Raw genomic sequence first — 19606 nt, forward strand, 5'->3', positions numbered from 1 at the left:
ATATATTTCATGTACCGTGTGAGTTCATAACTCTATAATTGTGCTGCTTAAAGATGAGAAAAACTTGTGGTATTTAGCATTTTATTTATTTAGTTGTTTATCTTTTAATACAGCCAGAGGAGTGAGGGGTGGGGCTAAATAATGTTTTTAAACATATACACATTCACACATATCAAACAGGAATTTATAAAAAAGTTATATGAAAAGACAAGGCATCTGCATGTAATACAATGGGACATAACATAACAACAAAACGCCAGATATATGCAACTGTGAAGGCATCATCGCATGTATAATATCACATGGTGAGGATAACGGCAGGGCCATGAAGGTGGAATAGTTGGTGCAAACAAAAGACATAATACTAGAGGAAATGCCGCCACCACCGCCACCACCGCCTACACAGTTATCATGCAATGCTGAGTCACTATTGCCATGTTTTGTTAGTCATTCTGGTGTTATACTGCACCAGGCTCAACGCAATTCTGAGGCTGCAAATCAGGCTCAATTCGAAAGGAACAATGGAATACAAGAGAGTGGAGAAGGCACATTGCCAGGTTAAAAATGAAAACAAATAATTGTAGGCATGTATCAATGAAATACAGTACAGTAACATAAGAATAAAATAGTATATAACCCCCATGAGCAGACTGAAGTACAAAAGATGAATAATGGAAAGAATAGTGGTATTTACTGTATCAACAGAATAGATCAAGACCAAAAAACGCAAAACGGGCTCAAACACAATAAAGGTGATTAAAAAAAAAAAAACACACATTAATGTCAAAACATTGAATCCCGTGTAATTGTTTTAGTATCTTGCAAAGGTTTTGGTCACTATGTTTTAACATCTCTTACCTAAAGCTCAAATCTACCACCTCTACTGATCTACTGTCCGGTTATTTTAGCACTGGTACACATATAACCTTAATACATAATAGAAAAAAAAGTCCTTAAATTATATTATTTAAAGCAAAAGATTCCAAGAAAATGCATATCAAAAACTACACTACTATGTTTCTAGATGGTGTTTACTAAAAATGTATCATGTGCAGGGGCTTTAGAGTCAAAGTGACGCTAAAAAGGGTATTTTATTTCACTATGAAACTGTGCAACAATCACATAATAGGTCCTGTTTTCAGCCATGCAGCTGATATGTTTAACTACACTGTTTTTAAATTATGAGATCCCTGGAATGGAATCTGTGCGTAGCAAATCTGTGCTAATCTGTTTGTTCATAATTTCTGCATCCAAAAAGCATGCATCTAAAAATACTTAACACTGTTCAATCAGCTCTAAACTATTTTTGAAAAGAAAATGGCAGATTTTTTTCTAATCTTGCCCTTATACAGTATGATCAGATAATGAAAAGCAACAAGACATAATTCAATACATGCCTGTAAATGATCAGTCACATCACAAAAAAAACCTAGAGCAACATTCACTGTTTTTATCTTTTTTGCAGTCAACGTTTAGCCCTAGATGACTTTAAAATGCTATCAGAGTAGATTGGCTGATATAAAGCAAAGGGAAGCATCATTAACCATGCTTGCAGGCACAGCAACAGCCAAAGTGGAAAGATATGCTCTATCAACAGCCAACCAGAGTGGTGAAATCTGTGCAATAGTCAAATGGGAGGTTCTTGATACTCCTCACCCTATGCTAACAACCTGTCTCAGCAACATCGGCATAGCTACAATGTTCACAGGGAAAGAGACCAGCCAGTTAAAGTCTTAAGATGGAAATATCTCAGTAAATGGTGCTACTAACAATGTTTAGGCGAGAGATAGAGAAAGGCAACTGTATATTTATCAGACTGCTCTTTTGACCAAACTGTTCTTGTGCAAGTTCTGCTGGAAATTTTAGAGTAAACATAGAATTGGCACAAAAAATACGCTCTAGCTCACAAAGAAGGCGAGATGGGAGATTAGAGACTTGGAGATTGGGAATAAAAGATGATGAGAGTCTATTTCAATGCAGTACATTACTTCTGCACTGAAGTGAACACAGACAAGGGAATACTACACTGTATCTGCATGCAAACATTTTCACTCAGCACATTCACATTCACACCTGCGCACATATACTGAGTAAAGCCCAAGGCAAAAACGGTAGCTGAGTGAATCCTGTGCTTTTGGATTTGGTTCATAGTTAAACAGAGTGATGGTGCTTCAGCCAATCACTGCGCAGCTCGCTTGGCTCGCTGGGTGTGGCACTTCATACACAGGATCCTACCATCCAATGGATAGCAGCCATTTTCATCGGCTTCTATGGAGAGAGGGCGAGTGCAGTCCTGCAGAACGAATCGATATATTTATGAACAGTCTTTTTAATACACTATGTGATGAACATTAAGTTAAAGGTTTTGTATAACAAAACATCTTACCTCACAACGGTAACACTTGAGGTGGAAGTTCTTGTCGAGAGCCACCACTCTGACTGTTTCCTCGCTGCCCGGGGCGGGAACAATGGGCTCGTTACAGCTCACACACAGAGGGGAGAAACGCCTGGAATACAGATGTGGAAAAGTGGCTGTTAGTTGATGGCCTTCAGTCAAATTTTCACACATTCACTTTCAGAGTCACTGAACACCTAAAGCAACATATTCTAATGTGTTCAACATATTCTGGGCCTAATCTGGGCCCTTAATCAACTTTGTCAAACCCCATTATTTCATCCACAGTTTAGCAAGCTGTGTTAATGTTTTTAATCAGCAGGAGATGGAGAAACAAGTTTCTGTTAGTGCAGACAAAGTGAGGAAGAAGAGGTGCTGTTGCTGCCCTTTTCCTCCACAGTAATGCTGATAGGTTAAATGAAAGGGAAGAGTGATAAAAATGATTTGTCCTTGAAACACATGCTTGGCCAGCTTATGCTTCCTTGTGCTGAGAAATTATGTAGATGAAAATCAAGAAAATTGCAGTTCAATTACCATAAACTATGGCAAACAGATTGCATTGCATAACGAACTAATTGCTTTGCATTAGAAATGAATAGAGATGTAATATTTCATCAGGCTAATAACTGAGTAATCAACAACCAGTAGCCACCTGTGGTAATCCTGGACACAGTAGGGGTTGTTGTTGTCATCAGTGATGAACGGCGCCCCCTCAAGTACGCAGGAGCAGGTGCTGCAGCGGAAACAGTGGGCATGGAAACACTGGCCCACCGCCTTCAGCACACGGTCTGTGATCCTCTCCCCACATCGGCAACACACTGCCAGGGAACTCTGAGGAAGAAAAGAAGGAACATAAGATGAGATAGAAATATGAAACAAGGTAATAACCTGGAAGCACACTGGGAGTTGGTATAGTAGCTGTGTGAATATTGTTTAGCACTTTCTAATCACTTTAAATATGGACTGAATACTTGGTGCTTACTTAGAATTATGTAGATTGAAACCTGTTTTGTTTATTTTCGTAGCTGAAGTGTAACAAGAAAAAAGATTATTGTTGCTTTCATTAATGGCTGTATACAAACATAATGAAACTGAAAGTTTGTAGCTACAATAAATACTAAAACAAACAGAATTATTTGGTCAAAGTCCCATAACTGTTTTATGTTCATGATAAAAGCAACACAAAAAATGATTTGGTTTTTTGCATGTGCAATAATTGTCATGTTGCTCGTGTCCTCACCATGTAGCAGTCCTCACACTGAGGTGAGCCATCCCTGTCGTAAAACTGCATGCCCTGCAGGGGGCGCTGACAGCTCATGCAACAGAAGCAGTTGGAGTGGAAGAGTTTATCCATGGCCCTCACTGCTGGTTGAGTACGGGACAGAGCCTCGCCACACTTCCCACAAACCTCTGAAACAGGAAGAAAGAGAAGCAGAGAGAAAGAAGGTTGAAAAGAGTAAGATTATTTACAAATGCATGCATCTTCCTTCATAGCTCAGCTTGTGCTGATTAAAAGACAATTACCCTGTATTAAAGTAAGCATTTTCCACAGATAATAAACTGATTATGTTATGGATTTGTCCAGTTGTACAAACTCTTTGCTGCAGCATCAGTTCTGTTCAGACATCATACAACAGATGTAGTTTAATGTCTGTTAAGATGATGCATTTGTAAGCAAACAGTGGATAAGGAGGAAAGATCATCACTGCAGAGATAAATAAAAGCCTATCACACTTAAACTGTAGAGTATGAAGAATAAATAGTGAATAAATCTTAAAGTCCATAATGCTTTGCATTTTGCAACCAGTCAGCAAACTGACAAGAAAATCATTTCTTTCTCTCTTTTGTGTATTGAACATTTCCAGTGTGGGATATTAAAATGTTATTGGCAGTACTCCATTTTTTTCCCTACATTAATTTCACCAAGAATATTACAGTCACCAATCAAAAAAGCTAAGCTATTACTCCCAACTCTCCCAACTTTTTTTTTTGCAAAAACTTGTGCAGGTTGTCCATGCAGGCAGTTACTTAATGACCGCAGTTAGAAGCCCTGACATCTATCATTAATCTACATTAGTACTTAGGTTCATGGTGCGAGATAGAAATGTGCTCAACAATTCTCTACTAACCATATGAACAATATAACGTATAGCTGTATGAGTGGTGGAGTGAGAAATGAATGTGTGTACCTGTAGGAGGGGAGGTGATGACAGGCGCGTGTGTGTCCATGTCTTTAATGAAGTCCTTGGTCATCCTCTCTAACTCCTCCACTTCCCTCATGTTCAGAGGAACGCCTCCACCTGGGATGAGAACTGGGCCAGGGGCTGAGGGCTGATCACACACACACACACACACACACACACACACACACACACACACACACACACACACACACACACACACACACACACACACACACACAACACACACACACACACACACACACACACACACACACACACACACACACACACACACACACACACACACACACACACACACACACACACAAAAAGCCATTAATACAGACCTATACATTATTTACATTGTTTCATACAGCATGCCTTATAGAGCATTTTGTTAGTTACGATTGAGCAGTTTACCTTAAAAACACTGTTAGTGCATGTCCATAAAGGCATAATTCTCATCTGTTGTTTTATTTATTTGTACTTCCTGGACCTTTCTATTGTTTATGCAATGCAAATATAGTCTCTTGGTAACCAAAATAAAGTTGGAACATACTGTTGATGCAGGGGGAGATTTTATTGGTTGAGAGGGTGGAGATGCCATCATCTTAGGTTGAGGAGGAGGCACAGCAGCTGGAGGCTTTTGGTTTGTGTTCACTTGACTGGCAAAGGGAGAACTCTTTATGTGATTAGACGCTGGGGAAGCAGCCATGTTGTTTGGTGCAGCAGGAGGTGCAGGCGGAGCTGAAGGAGGTGGAGGGAAAGAGCTGGTGGCAGAGGGAGGGGAAGGTTTTGGTGCTCCACTGATAGGGGCTGGGGTCTGGTTCAGATTCTGGTTCAGTTTTTGTGCCAGAGAGGCAGATGAAGTTCCCACTCTTCCTCCAAAACCAGACTTGGGCGCCACTGCTGGGGCCTTAGAAAATGGCTGAGCAGCAGAGTTTGGTGCAGAGTTGTGATTGGCTTGACGGTTCGTTCTGGCTTTGAGTTCCTCGGCCCAAGGTGCTGGAGGTGGGCGGTCTCCCATCTCAGGAGGTGGGAGGAAGGAGAGGGCTGGTTTGGGAGCAGTCGGGGGAGGAGCTGAAGGCTTGGGTGCTGGTGCTGAAGAATACTGGCTTGGTAACTGAGGATAAAACAACATTCGCAACAGTAAAATTAGCTTTTCACAGATTCATTTACCTCAAAACAAAGTACACAAAAAGACATGCCAAGTGTGAGGCTGTTCTGGACAAGTGTTGCATTTATTCAGTCACATAAAACTTCCATTTACCATAAACTAGAACTCCACGGAGGGATGTTCATATCTAGTGAATAACATGTCGTGCTGAAATGCTGCAAGCATTCACTTTTATTATATTGAATGAGGTACTTTGATTAAGGTAAACACTGGAAGTGCTCCACAGTTTCAGCTTATCAGAAGTGCTTCGTCTTGCTGACATTTATTTTGCGGTTTGGAGCCAACATTATTCTGCCCTGATCCAGTACCTCCCAGTTGGATAAAAACACTCTCCATTTATGGGCCTCTCACTGGGTCTCTGGCAACACACTCTGGCTTCATCACACTCGCATGCTCCCCACTCTGTTCTGTGTGCATCACCCTTTCTCTCTCTCTCTGTAGGTGTCTCTTCTCTCAGCGTGAATCACCAGCTACCTCACTTTTTGTTTTCTCTTTTGGTCCGGTGTGCTGTGTGTGCAGTTCACTTATCATTGAGCTTTCAACCTGAACTGATGAGGAAAGACTAACCTGGCATCTCTCCAAACTACCTCCACTGACCTACCTTGTTTTTTCACTTATCCTACCTCTGTCTGACTCATTCTCTTTCTCTACAGCAAGCCTCCTGTGAGTCAAAGTCTGCTGTCATTTTCCATCTCATGTGCTCTTTAGTTCTCCAGAGGACATACGCCTTTCTAACTGTGTCCTAATGCCATACATTTGTGATAGATTGTTCCCCATCCCTCTGTGCTTTGTACCTTAGGGTTAAAAGGTCCTCTTGTCTCCATCTCAGACAGCAAGTCGGTCAGAGAGTCAAGTTGTTGATCGAAGCTAGTCTGCTTCTCCATCAGTCTCTGGCAGAGGAAGGCCAAAGGAGAAAAGAGTCATGAAAAGTACATTTACATTAATAAAACAAAACAAAGATGTATGGATGAGTCAAGAATGGAAAGCTGGATGATGATGATGGGGAACTGTTACAGGCTGTATATACATATTAGCAAGATGTTATGTTTATTCATCTATGTTTGATTGAGACTCAAGAGTGTTTGATTCTTTTTATCGTTTCCAAATTGCAGAATGAAATATATCCAAACTGGTTCAAAAAATGTTTGTGCTTGCACAGTTACCTGGAACAGTGACTAAACAAACAAACTTGATGATGTGATTAATGATGACTATGAATAAATGAATGACATTTGAATTTTATTTCCCTGCTTGGATGAAAGAGAATGAATGTTTAATTATTCATTGGGTTTTTTGCTGAGAAGCATTTAAAAGCTCTTTGCCAGTTTAAACATGAGGTATGTTCCTGTCAAGATACTTTTTAATTCTGTACTTTTTTAAACTGGCTAAGAAAAATCAAATGCCTGGAAAACAATTGCAAGCGCAATTAATGGAGTCCTACAATAAACATATTTACAATAAACCTTTGATTGCATGTCTAAAAAACTGTTTCAGTGACATAAATGTGCAATGATCTTGCTAGAGGTGTGAAACTGGGCGATTTACCCCAGACTAATGCGAATATAATTTGTGGGAAAATCTCACAAAACCGTGTTCTTTTATATCTTTATATATCTTTAATATACAAGGGAGTGTTCCTGCCAATCCTCCACAGAGTCTCTTTAGTCCCATGACTATGTCTCCAGTGTCCTCGCTGGTTACCAAATTACACCTAAATGCAGTGACATGCAGTGCTAGGAAGAAACATGCAGACAGCCAAAGCAAATTTAGATACCATGGTGACTTACCTGTGGGTTCCCAACAGCACTGGCGATACTGGTACCGGATGCAGGGAGAGGTGGGGGGGGTGGGGGAGGAGGGGGAGAGGGGCAGGTGGGTGGACAGGCACTCTCTTCAGGGGGAGCTGGGAGGGGCAGGTCATCTGCCACTGGAGGTGGAGCAGGGAAGGCGGGAGGGGGGGCGTCAGAGGCAGAGGGTGTGGTATGGCATTCAGGTGGGGGTGCTGGCAAATCATCATCCAGTGGAGGAGGAGGAGGAGGGGGCGGGAAGTCTGACAAAAATGAGGAGGGTTGATTGGTTAAAAGGTGTGACAAATGGATGTCTTTACTCTCAGCTTTTACTTATAACCATCAAGTAGGGACGGGAATCAAGAACCTGTTTCAGTTAAGAGCCGGTTCGAAATTCAAAATCCAAATTTAAATCTCTTCCTTTTATTGATGCCAGTGTGCTTTTATGACAGTTTCATATTGCAAGACAATGACATCAAACTCATCTGTCTACCCTTGCAACAAGAAGGCGTTGTGGCAAGTCGTTTCAAGTAAGGCTGGAAACACCAGCTATATCCTGAAACATACACAGCATGGTCTCAAATTCCAGGGATGCCATGTATTTGACAACCGATTAGTGCCATTAGTGCCACGCAGGCAGGTTTAGCAGATTTTTTTTTTGACTGAGAAAATCTAAGCGAAAGCAGTTAAACAGTGGAGATTTTACAAACTTGAGTCATAATTACGCCTTTTTCCTACTCTGTTTCTACACTGTGCTCAGACTCAGAGAAAATAAAACTGTTCTGTTGAGGCTGAAAACCTGTGTAGACTTACTTTTTTTCCTCACACAGAATATTGATTAGGATAAATATTGATTAATGGAATCGATAAAGATTTGGACTGATAAGCAGAATCAATAATGGGATCGGTATCAATAAAATCCATCCCTACTGCCAATCATCTACCAAATATACTGAATACTTTAACAACATCATGCGTTCATAGCAAAAAAAAAAAAGAAAATACAAAAGAAAATACAAAAAAACTGTGAGGAAGTTTTGGCCAGTTTGAGACATATTTGATGAGCTTTAGCTGTTCCTCTGATGGCCCCTTAAATTCAAATGTCTCGTGAGAACATGAGTCAAAGGGCGAAGCTGTGTCCTGCCTGGAAAATGTGGGTTTTTGTCCCTGCACTAAAAAGGTACCCAGTGGAGTTTTCATATAAACAAAGAAAAGTTATGTTTACATTCAGTGTTTCTTACTGAAATACATCTAACAAACACATCAACAGCATTTACTTCCTTATAAAACGTTTGGAAAGAGGATTTTAAATCTGAGATCTTAAATCCTGCAGTTTATATTCCTGTTTGCTTGTTTGCAATCTTCTTCACAGCATGCCTGTCTCTGCAATCAAGTGATGATCCGAACAGTGTGAAAATAGCAGCTTGAATGTGAATATTTGTGTCTGTGCATGTGTTCCCTCATGCATGTGCACAGTATAAAACAGAGACCCACTGAACAAGATGAGGTCAAACCTAGTATATAGCTGGACTCCGACATAGGCCATTTGCATGCTGCCAATTGTCAGCCGGTTTCAGCTCTTTCTATCTTCAGCTTTATCTGTTTGCTTCTGTCCTAATCTCTGTGCTCATGGATACAGTATTTTAATAGAGCAGAATTTCCAATAAAGCTGTTCTCATTTACATGTTTTTCCGTTTCTGTTGTCAGAAAACCGAACACGTATGAAATAGGGACTGAAACACTGCTGCTGCTCTGCACTGCAAAAATCCTGATCACCATACACACAAGTTAAATACAACAGCGGTGCTGTGACCTTGGCTATATTTACTTGTTAAATGATTACTCAGGGAGAACACTAAAAGTTATCGTCAGAGAGGTGTGCCTGTTGAGGGAATGCCCAACCTTGCACTTGCAGGGCAACACTGGCGACTCTCTTCTAGCTGACGTTTGTCCAAAAAAGTCACTAGATTTGATGACCGGTGGTTTATTGAAAAAAGAAGTCGCTAAAGGAGTCCGAAAAGTTGGTTGATCTAGCGACAACACTGGCAACACTGCTTGTTCGCTCCAATTAATTTTCAAAGCGCAACATCCAATGAGGAATCTCCAACACTCAGCCAGCTGAAAACTCCACGGGGTGCCTTTAATACCTTGAGGTTGTGTCTATGAATTAGATCAGCTCAGACAACTAGTAGTACAATTATTCACAGCTTTAAAAGTAAAACCACAGTACCACACAACTAATGTGGTTTTTCATATACTCAACTGTGAAGCTCAGCATGCTCTAGCATAAGAAGCAGCAGGAGGTGGGATAGGGAAGGGCTGCTCACTGAGTGGATATAACTCAAGATAAATGGTTCACAAAATAGCTTAAAAAATGCAAATACCATCACAGAGTGAAGGGGGTGGTGGAGGCAGATCTCCCACTCGTCCAATCACCCCTGTGCCTATTGGTGTTGGAGATGGAGCTGAGGGAGGTGTCTGGCTTTTGGGTCGTGGCGGTGCCACCGAGGCAAACTTCTTTGGCTGGTTGTAGAAGGACGGGGTGGTGACTTTGAAGTTCAGAGAGGATGTCACCATGAATGGCTTGCCGTTGTTGGAGTCCTCCATTTTGTGTATTTATCTGAGGACAAACACAAGAAACGTTATGGACAACAGTTAGAAACCACACAGGACAATATAAATTCTTAAATGAGAGGTTGTCTCATTACAAAGGTATGAAACACGTTGCAGTGAAGCTCAAACAACTGCAGAGTCCTACTCTTACACCCCACATGAAACCAACATTAATCAGCTGACTAAAGTCAAAGGCTTTGCATTCTTTGGCAGCGTATACATGTCGGGTCTTTTGCTGGAGAATTAGTGGTGATGACACATCAACAAAACATTTGGCCTGTCACAATTCCAAACTACACACTAATTATAACCAGGTTTTGAGTTTGTAGTGCCTCCACACTGAAAAAGCAGCAAAATTATCTACACTCAAAGATGTGAGTATTCATGCAGACTAAATTTTGGATGGTGTTGATGAATATCTGTTCGCCAGTGCATTGCAAAATGGAAACAGAAGAGCTACACACTGTTAAATCTAAAACAAATTGTGGATGGTGGTGAGGCGGCTGCGGAAACAACTCAGAAAATAACAAATAAGAGTAATAAATCTTGGGGAGAACTTTTTTCTTTCACTCTGTTAAGTTTCCAGCTTTAAAAGTTGCACTGTAATTCAATCTGTGCATATTGTTTAGCATTTCCTACTGGTACAAAACATTAACTTCTGCTATATTAACTGCCAAAACAGTATACTATCCAGATTGGTACCTATTGTACACTTTATAACTGAGGCACAGCTGTCTTGACCCCTGAAGTCTTAGCAAAACTAATTAAATGGGGTTTATTGTGGCTCACAGTGTCTTTTTTGACTATTTCTGGATTTAGTGAAATAACAGCAAAAAAGAAAACAACTGCTGGGCATTCTGCAAATCCAGTGTTACTGAATCCCTTTATACACAAAAGCCTGGGCAAATAGTCTATAGTACAATGACAGAAAAGTATGTGAAGATTTCCTCGGGCCATGTATAGAGAGCCAACACAGTATGCATAACTGCACTCCCAAATGCCACAGACAATTTACAATATTTAACTCATGGCTGTTTACAGTGACTAAAAACTAATTGATACCAAGGTTTGTAAAAGAAAGACTGGTTTGAAGCAGTAAAGGTCAACTATCATAACATTTTCATGTGAGGTGCGTCAGAAAGAGGGTGAGCTCAAATATTTACCTCGCACATGCTGGTGGCTAAACAAATGTTGATACTACTTCAGTGTCTCTAGAGAGATTCTTCACAAAGTCTGGACACATTTCCCTGAAGGCCAACTAGACCCCGAACATGACCTTTAGTCAAAAGCACCGTTGTTCTTACTGAGCCCGCAGCCCAAACCCAAACCCACATCTGTACTCATATACTTCGACTCTGATGCTCTGAAATAGTTGCTCAATGATAAAAATGATTAAACCTGTGGCAACGATTAACACAGCAATGTTTGGACTGTTTAAAAAGCCTTTAATGGGCTGTAAAACATAAACGTCATGCAGCCACAACATTTAACCTGTAACAGAATGAGTTGCAGGTGGCAGGAATTAGACAAACTGGAGATAACATTGGTGTCAGTGAACCAGTGAACGATTATTATGTATGTCTTTGTTGTGTGGCATTCATCCTCTACACCCTGATGAAGGTTACACAGTGTACCTTATTCAATGAACCCTTTTCTCATCTATAATTCAAGAGTACTTCAATAAAACCATTAATTGTGTTTGCTCTACTAAAGCTTTACTGGGCTTAAAAGATGGGTCTGCAGCTAGAGAGACAAACAGTTAAAGTTGTGTTTTGATACAGCTTACTTAACAACACCACAAGCTTTCTTAGCTTTAATATCTCTGCCACAGCATAGGGGTTGATGTGTGCAGTCTTCCCCGTTCATCTTTGTCTTTTAAAGTTGTTACACTGACATATCCCCTGTTCTCATAATGCTGGGTAGTTGTCAAATAGACCCCTCCAAAAGGCCACAGAAAACTATGATTGTACCAATTTAGATATAACTGAGTTAGCATTAGGAAAACAACCTTCCATAAAGAGATCAAGTCAAACATACCCTTGAAAATTATTATGTACATGGGGCCCAGCTCCGAGTAAAAGCTAAACCAAGCAGGAAAAGTTTGAACGTTTCATCGTCATCGCTGCTCTTTGTTGGGACACACAGGCAACGATTCAAGTTCTGACAAGACAAAAACCCCTTCAGCTCCTGAAAGTACCTCTGATGCTCATGACATCACTAGCTGCTCTGATGAGAATGCAGCACTTCTGCTTTTTGAGTCAGCTTCCTTCAATGCAAGTTAAACTATTTTACCCGTATATGTCCAAGCCAAGGCCATTATGAGGTGTCAGCTGTTGCATTGTGTCATGACACAGTCTAAGCTGTCCCATTATGATGCATAAATGGCTACATGTTACTTTAACACAGGCACACAATTGAGCCTTTGTTAGAGTACTAATTATGCATTTTATTCAATAGCTCTATATGTGCATGTACAGTATGTATGTAATGCTATGTATGTTTTGCCATGTAATTAGGTAAGACAATGTATTCTTCATTGGTTTTACACAAATACTAGTTAAAATTGGTTGTTTTGTTGCAGGTCTCAACCTTACTAGACAAAGTTTGACTAAAATAATTCCTGATGATACATTTGACTACAACAGCAAGATTGCTCATATTCATCAGAACAGCTATGCCACAAGACACAACTAGCTTCAACCATGTGTCATTACACAAGGCAGTGGAAAAACAACCTAATGACACAAGTTTCACACTCTGTCGCGCTCAGAAAATTGCTGACTGAATCAATACAAGAGGATGGTGAGGCTCTTAGTGGAGATGCAAACTGTCTTGCTTTTGGTCTAAATTTTGCCACGCTGATAATCTGCAGCAATGGAGAAATAAAAGTTAAAAAAAAGGAAGAGAGAAAAGAGAGGTGTTTTTGAGTCTTTTGGAAAATAGCTGGCTACTTATTAACCCAGCCTGCTTCATGCTGAACGAAGTGGACTCTTAATGCAAAAACAGATTGACTGGTCTTGGCCTGAAATGAGGTTCGCACATCTGAATATCAACAAAGTACTCCAAACGTAACACATGGATCTATAATGGCTTTCTAAAAGGAGTGCTTGACAAGGGTGAGTGCAGACTGTGATTTAGTCTTTTCATTACAGCACTTCAGCTACCTTCTTTCTAAGAGATAATATGCAATAGTCCTCTCAATTATTCATGATAACTTGTGGTCAGGTTCCATCTGTTCCTTGATACAGTCCTGAGGGATTTAATACGGTGAGATCAGCTACAGACTCAGCCCCAACCGTCCCACTTCACATCTAGAATCTTGAAACCTGATGCTTGAGACGAGAGAGACCCTCAGCTAAGGAACGCATTTGGCACTACAACTCAATGACATCATGTTTTTAGCTTTTTTGGTTACACTCCAATCAGCCCCCTTTCGCTACATTTCCTCTTTGTCATTTTTTGCTTCCATAATGAGGACCTGTACTTGTCTTAAATTCTGGCTTACTCTCATTATATGATGTATAGACTTGTGCTCTGTGGCTGACCACAATCATTTTTGTCTCTTTCATTCTTGCGCGTTCCCCAACTTCTCATTGATCTCACACCCACCACTTGAACTGAATGACATCACTTGAGGCTGCATTTAATCATTTCTACTTTGCAGCTAGGATGGAGGATGACACTGTGTAGCCTTTACAGGGCCCCAACATATATCACATACTGTAAGCTGTAGCTTTTGAACTTTCTATAAACTCCACATGGCTTTTACAGGCTAGAAAATTGGTCCTCAACCCTGGTTTTGGCACCACAACCCAGTTGGTTTTCATTGCATCTTATCAGGGGCTGATTTACACATGGGATAGAGGGAGAAACTAATAAGTCTAACTTCCTTGTAGGATATAAAAAGTAGCAGGGTAGTGGCACTCAATGACATGGTTGGAGAATCACTTCCCTAAAAAAACTGTGAGGCTTCTTCAGGACATGAAAACAGGGACTGACTTGAGACTCTGCATTTGAAGTCCCACATGTACTATTAAACATCTCAAACAAACAAAAGTAAAACTAAGCTCTTCTGTGGCACACCTTCTATTATCTTTTGTGTTTTATCTCAGTGTTGATTGATTTACATGAAGGCACAGACTGTGTTGTTGAAGTTTACCACACTTTTAAATAAACTGTTTCACTCAGCAGTGGTTCTTTGTTTTGTGATTATAGAGGAACAAAATTTGATTTATATACTCTACTACTGCAGTTTGAAAGGTCATATGGGGAAATGTTGTAGCATGCTGCCCAACTGAATCAAAGTCTTCTTTGTCCTTTTTTACCAAAAACCAACACTTACATATATGCAGGTAGAGCAAGTTCATTCAGCAATCGTTTCTTTATAGTATTGCCATGCAACACAAAGATTCAGTAAAGACATTTTGGAATGTCCCTTTTTGAAAACGACTCTGGTAAAGATCCCAAATATTTAAGCTCACAATTGCATTGCCTGCTATATAGCTATGCTCGGAAGTACAAATAATAATAAAAACAATAAGAAAACAAAAGAACACAAATGTTTTTCCATATAAGCATGTTCCTTATCTCTTAACCTAATAAGAAACTGAATTTCTTCCAGTAATTCCTTCCATGTCTGGTCAGTCCTTATATCAGTGACTAGTGTGTTGTTTGTGAAACTCTCTATTGTTCTGATGTTAATAGCATACACAGTTTCTGGGAAAGCGTGTCTAGGCCGGGGGTCACTAATGCGGGTACAAACATCCCTTTTGAGGCCAATCTTACAGGTCACTGGACATGCATTCAGCACCAGTGTTATGCTCCCTCTCAGACTGCAGTTAGATGAATGATTGGACATGCAGCAATTCAAAAGTAGTAATAACATCAGCCAATGGGCTCTGTGTCAAACTCAAGACAGTGAGAACCAAAATCAACGAGCTAGACATGCAGTGATTTGAGGCAAAGGGATACCCTAAAATAGCTTGTGTGTCTTGACTCATGGAGGCTACAATTAAAGGAGGATTCCTCGTTACACCAGTCAGAAAGGGTAGCATACAGCCATTCATAGATCATCTTCATTCACAGATTTTCATTTGCCACACCACTTCAATGAGGCGTCAGTGACCACAGCCCCAGTCTGTTCAAACAGATGCACCACACAAACCTCAGACTAGAGCCTTCTCAATATAGGTTTTTCTTAAACACAGCTGATTGTGGCTCCCCTCCTATCTAGCTGATGAAAAGGCAAATCAGTGAGGGTAGGCACAGCTATATGGCTAACACTGATAATCACAGGATTTCCACATCCTCAGAGTTGTAGTAATTATATGCTTAAATTGCCTTAATTCTCATGTATAATACTATCATCCTTTATTATTCCAGTTTTGACTTTTATTCTGGTTTTGATCATATTCAGGATACAGCTTTTACATGGAACATGAGAAACGTGGTGATTCATGGTTATTCATCCCTGTATACATGGTCATTGCACCATCCAAGTTTTTGATCATCTGTCTGCCATTGTGTCTTGATTTCTCACCATCTCAGCCAACAAAGAATGTTCAGAAACCTGAATGTTATGAACGATTAATTTCATTATTAATTAATCAGACGACTACTTCCTGGTTTTGTGGAGCAATGGTTTGTCTAAAGATGTCAGAAAAGGGTGGGAAATGCCTAAAGCTCATAGTGATATCTACAAATGTGTTGTTTTGTAAAATCAACAGTCCAAAACCCAAATATCTTCGATTCACTTAGATACAAGACAAAGAAAAACCAGAAGATATGATTACATACAATTTATCAGTTATCAAAATAGTTAGCGATAGATTTTCAATCAATTAACTAAGCAATTTATTGACTAATCTCTGCAGCTCTATAGTTTACACGCCAGTGTCCTGGTTTTTATCGGAGTACCTTAGGTAGCTTATCCAGGTTTCCCACAGGACAGGACCGTATTTTAGGTTTCTAGAAGCGAGATAAAACAAACATGCGCAGCGAATAAGCAAAAATCCAATAACCAGGATACTAGTGCGCATGTAAACGGTGAATTTAAGAAGACGATTGAAAGAGCCATACTTACAGGCCTCAACGAGGGCACAACAGAACAGAAAACCGAACAACTAATAACAGATTTCTATTTCCTTGGCAGTATGAAGAAGTTACACATACTGTAGCTCGCTGCTCCACCCACCTTAGCACCCCATTGATTAGATAGGGTTAGCCAGTGTTAGCCAGCGCTTTGACAGCTGACACCAATGGGTGAATGGTCACAACCACGGCCAATGAAGACAGACAGCTAAGGTTAATTAACCCTTCATCACTCTTTAGCAGGTTTCTAGACCATTTCTAGCTAAAGCTACCCAGAAAAGCTAACGTTGCTTAATCAGTTGAACGTGGTTTATGCTAATATTAACCATTAGCCTCCAGAACGTATTCAACGTTTGGATAACGTTAGCTTAATTTAGTTCAGATTGAATCATGTTCGGTCAGAAATTACACCCACTAACAGCTGAATGACAACTGCCACTCACCTTAAAAGCCTAACCAGCCACCATGTGTGTGAGAAACGTTATCGTTACCACTCGGGCTTATCATCAATCACACCAACGGTTACGTTAGCTAAAGTCGGATCACTCGCACACACCCCTAAAACCTCGGTCAGCAGCTAGGTGTCGGTAGCAAAATAACTTAACGCCGCCCCACTTTTCTTACCTCATACGGCCTCTCTTAACCGTGCTGTCATCAAGTTTAATGTTTGTTACTCGCTGCTCATAAAAGCCTACAGCTGCTAGCTAGCAAGCTTAGTCAACTTTTACGCTGGACTTCCTCTTAGCGCTTCCGCGTAGCTCAACCCTTGTCATCGGTATCCATCAGCTGGTGTAGCTACCTCCAGTACTTTGATGGAGATTTATTCACATCCACTTCTGAGTTAAAACTCAGCCAGGGAGACAGCAGAACACCGCCCACTAATAGGTATCTTTCAACCAGACTGTACAATAGTTTTTACATGTCATATAAAGCGCTACACGAGCTGCCATGTGACAGATTCACAAAGGTGACGTTCCCAGATGTGTTAACTACAGCTCTCATTGAGTAATCAGGAAATATGTGCAATGATGATTCTTGCATTGACAAAAGACTTTACCTTATTAGGTAACCTGAAGCAGTCTAACCCCCCCCCCCCCCACCCCCCGTCCCCCCAAAAATTGGGAAATATGCCATTACCTCATGTTATACTGGTGAAATCACTTACCCTGTTAATGCAGCTGCAGTGTGGAGCTCCCTTTACTTCCCCACTATTCCTTTTGTTCTTCTCTTTCTCTAGGTCCAAGCTGAGTAAGAGTTGTCTGCAGTGGTAACTTCTCTTTCTCTCTTCCCCTCTCCAGCAGCTATTAGACCCTCCCCCTGTGCTTTTCGGTCTGGAAAAGGAATGACACCATCCTTCCAAACAAGTTCTTTCTTGTTTGACTCTGGCTCAGGACTTGTGTATTACTATGTAAACAGCACCTCTCTCTTTCTCTCTCTCTCTCTTTCTCTCTCTTTGTGATTGTGTGATTGTGTGATTGTGTGTGTGTGTGTGTGTGTGTGTGTGTGTGTGTGTGTGTGTGTGTGTGTGTGTGTTCATAAACTGTCCAGTCAGACCTCAGACCCCTCCTCTTTCTCCTCCTCCTTCTCTCTTTTCTCTCTGGATTCTTGCAGCATTCTTCATTCAGTGACATCAACCCTGTTGCCTCTCCTTGTAAGGTCAGACTGAGGGAGTGAGGGAGCCAGAGGGAGGGAGAGATAATGGGGCTAGAGGCCTGATTAGATACAGACTAAAAGTGGTCGGAGGTTTAAACACAAGGAGGTACAGTGGCTGAAGAAAGTATGCTCAAACTGAGCTGGCCTCTGGAAAACGTTGACTGTTTGTGCTTTTATTTACTTTGAGAAAAAAAAATTAAAGACTTTTTTGTGTAAGACATTTTCACTTGCCTCAACAAGAAAGCTGAGGATCAGATTGTAAAGGCATTATTCTGTCTGTTGCCAAGTGGGCTACCACGTCGTTATTTACTTTGCACAAAGGCAGTAAGAATGCAAGGAGTTACACTGCTTCTCTGTACACGTGATTACACATTTAATGGCTCTCTCTCTCTGTTGTTCATCCTGACAATAAGGATGTGATTGCCCTCAATCTGGCATGAAATGACACCTCCCATCCTGCACACCAGCCACCTCTATCATATAACAGCCTTTTATGCCTCTCACACACACAACCACACACACACACACACACACACTTTGCCTCTCATTTTATCATGCAACAAATCTTTCATGTGTATCATTGAGTCCTTTTGACATAAATTTAAACATCACATTTATTATCATAGTTTCAGTTTTAAACACTTTAAAAAGCAACTTCAAGTGTTACTTTTGCACTTTAAAACTTTATTCCATGCTTAGAGCTGAAATTATCAGAAGAATAATCAATCAACAGAAAAATTATCTGCAAAAATACCGAACCATTGGTGGTTTCAGGTTCTCAGTTGTGAGAATTTTAAGCGTTTCGAATACCTTTAGGTTTTGGAGTATTGTTCTGACAAAACAAATAATTTCATGACATCACTTTGGGCTTTAGGAAATTCTGACATTAATTTTTCACTTAGTGAAAATAACTCTTTTTATTTTTGCTTTACTTCTAGATAAATAAGGGAAAAATTTTCAGTTATCTCAGCCCACTGGCAAATGTTTTGTCTTTGTTGAAAGCTAAATGTGAGACTAGATAAGTTGTCAAAGTAGATATATATATATCTACTATATATATATATATTCAGGTTGTAAAACCAAAGGTACAGTGTCGGTTGAGTTTTATTACATGCATACGTCTGTTGTAGCGGTTGTGTAACCTTTTGTTGCCTGATTCATGTGTGTGAACTACAGGGAGTGGTCATTGAGGTCTTTGATAGCCTATTGTCCCACAAGGAATGTTTCCAGGCTCTCCCCACTTCCACTGGGACAAAAAATGTGTTGAATTTCCACTCAGAGCTTTCCACAGAAACCCTGGTGCTGTGCTGAGAAAAAAAAGTGCACCCCATCCTGTCTGCGGGTGACACACACATGTGAGAAGAGGTCCGTGTTTGTGTGTCATTCCAAATTCCAGCCGATCCCATGAACTTGCTTTCTGTTTAACCAGTGAGAAGAAAAAAGGAAGCTGAAGTGACATATGTGTACCGCTCTTTTGCCCTCGTTCATCCAGCTGCAAACACTGGGTGGTACCATGGTGACTGAAGTTTGGAAAGTTTGGATCAGGCAGGGAGAAGGCAGCTCTAGGGTCCAGTCAGTCTGAAGGTAAGGTAAAAAAAAAAAAAAAAACCAGGAGGCCGTCAGAATCAGAGCCAGACAGCCTGGAATGCAGCCAAACCTTGGAATGAACAGTTCCTCTCCCCCTCCCTCTCCAAAGTGCCATATTTCT

General features: G+C 40.6%; 1 protein-coding gene across 3 annotated transcripts; it reads right to left on the minus strand.

Moving 5' to 3' along the window:
* Positions 1–70: 70 nt before the first annotated feature.
* zyx (zyxin) lies at positions 71–17710 on the minus strand. Of its 3 annotated transcripts, none has more exons than XM_056380235.1 (10): positions 17411–17710; positions 9927–10162; positions 7543–7805; positions 6550–6645; positions 5138–5701; positions 4585–4726; positions 3636–3805; positions 3048–3226; positions 2387–2507; positions 71–2293 (listed from the first exon to the last, which is right to left on the minus strand). In XM_056380235.1, the coding sequence occupies exons 2-10, from the start codon at positions 10147–10149 to the stop codon at positions 2180–2182; spliced, it is 1872 nt and encodes a 623-aa protein (XP_056236210.1). In that variant the 5' UTR covers positions 10150–10162; positions 17411–17710; the 3' UTR covers positions 71–2179. The 3 variants fall into 3 exon arrangements, with proteins under 3 accessions (XP_056236210.1, XP_056236211.1, XP_056236212.1); XM_056380236.1 differs by lacking the exon at positions 17411–17710 and adding an exon at positions 16870–17133; XM_056380237.1 differs by lacking the exon at positions 17411–17710 and adding an exon at positions 16689–16798.
* Positions 17711–19606: the final 1896 nt, after the last annotated feature.

This window comes from Seriola aureovittata, chromosome 7, assembly GCF_021018895.1.
Source record: "Seriola aureovittata isolate HTS-2021-v1 ecotype China chromosome 7, ASM2101889v1, whole genome shotgun sequence".
Taxonomy (NCBI): domain Eukaryota; kingdom Metazoa; phylum Chordata; class Actinopteri; order Carangiformes; family Carangidae; genus Seriola; species Seriola aureovittata.

What these genes read in the sequence shown, in the direction of transcription:
- zyx (XM_056380235.1), bottom strand. Translation starts at nt 10,149, where the DNA reads ATGGAGGACTCCAACAACGGCAAGCCATTCATGGTGACATCCTCTCTG. An exon ending in TGTGTCCAGGATTACCACAG is followed by an intron (nt 2,508 to 3,047) that starts GTGGCTACTGGT and finishes TCTGTATTCCAG; the next exon opens with GCGTTTCTCCCCTCTGTGTG. An exon ending in TCAAGTGTTACCGTTGTGAG is followed by an intron (nt 2,294 to 2,386) that starts GTAAGATGTTTT and finishes TTCGTTCTGCAG; the next exon opens with GACTGCACTCGCCCTCTCTC.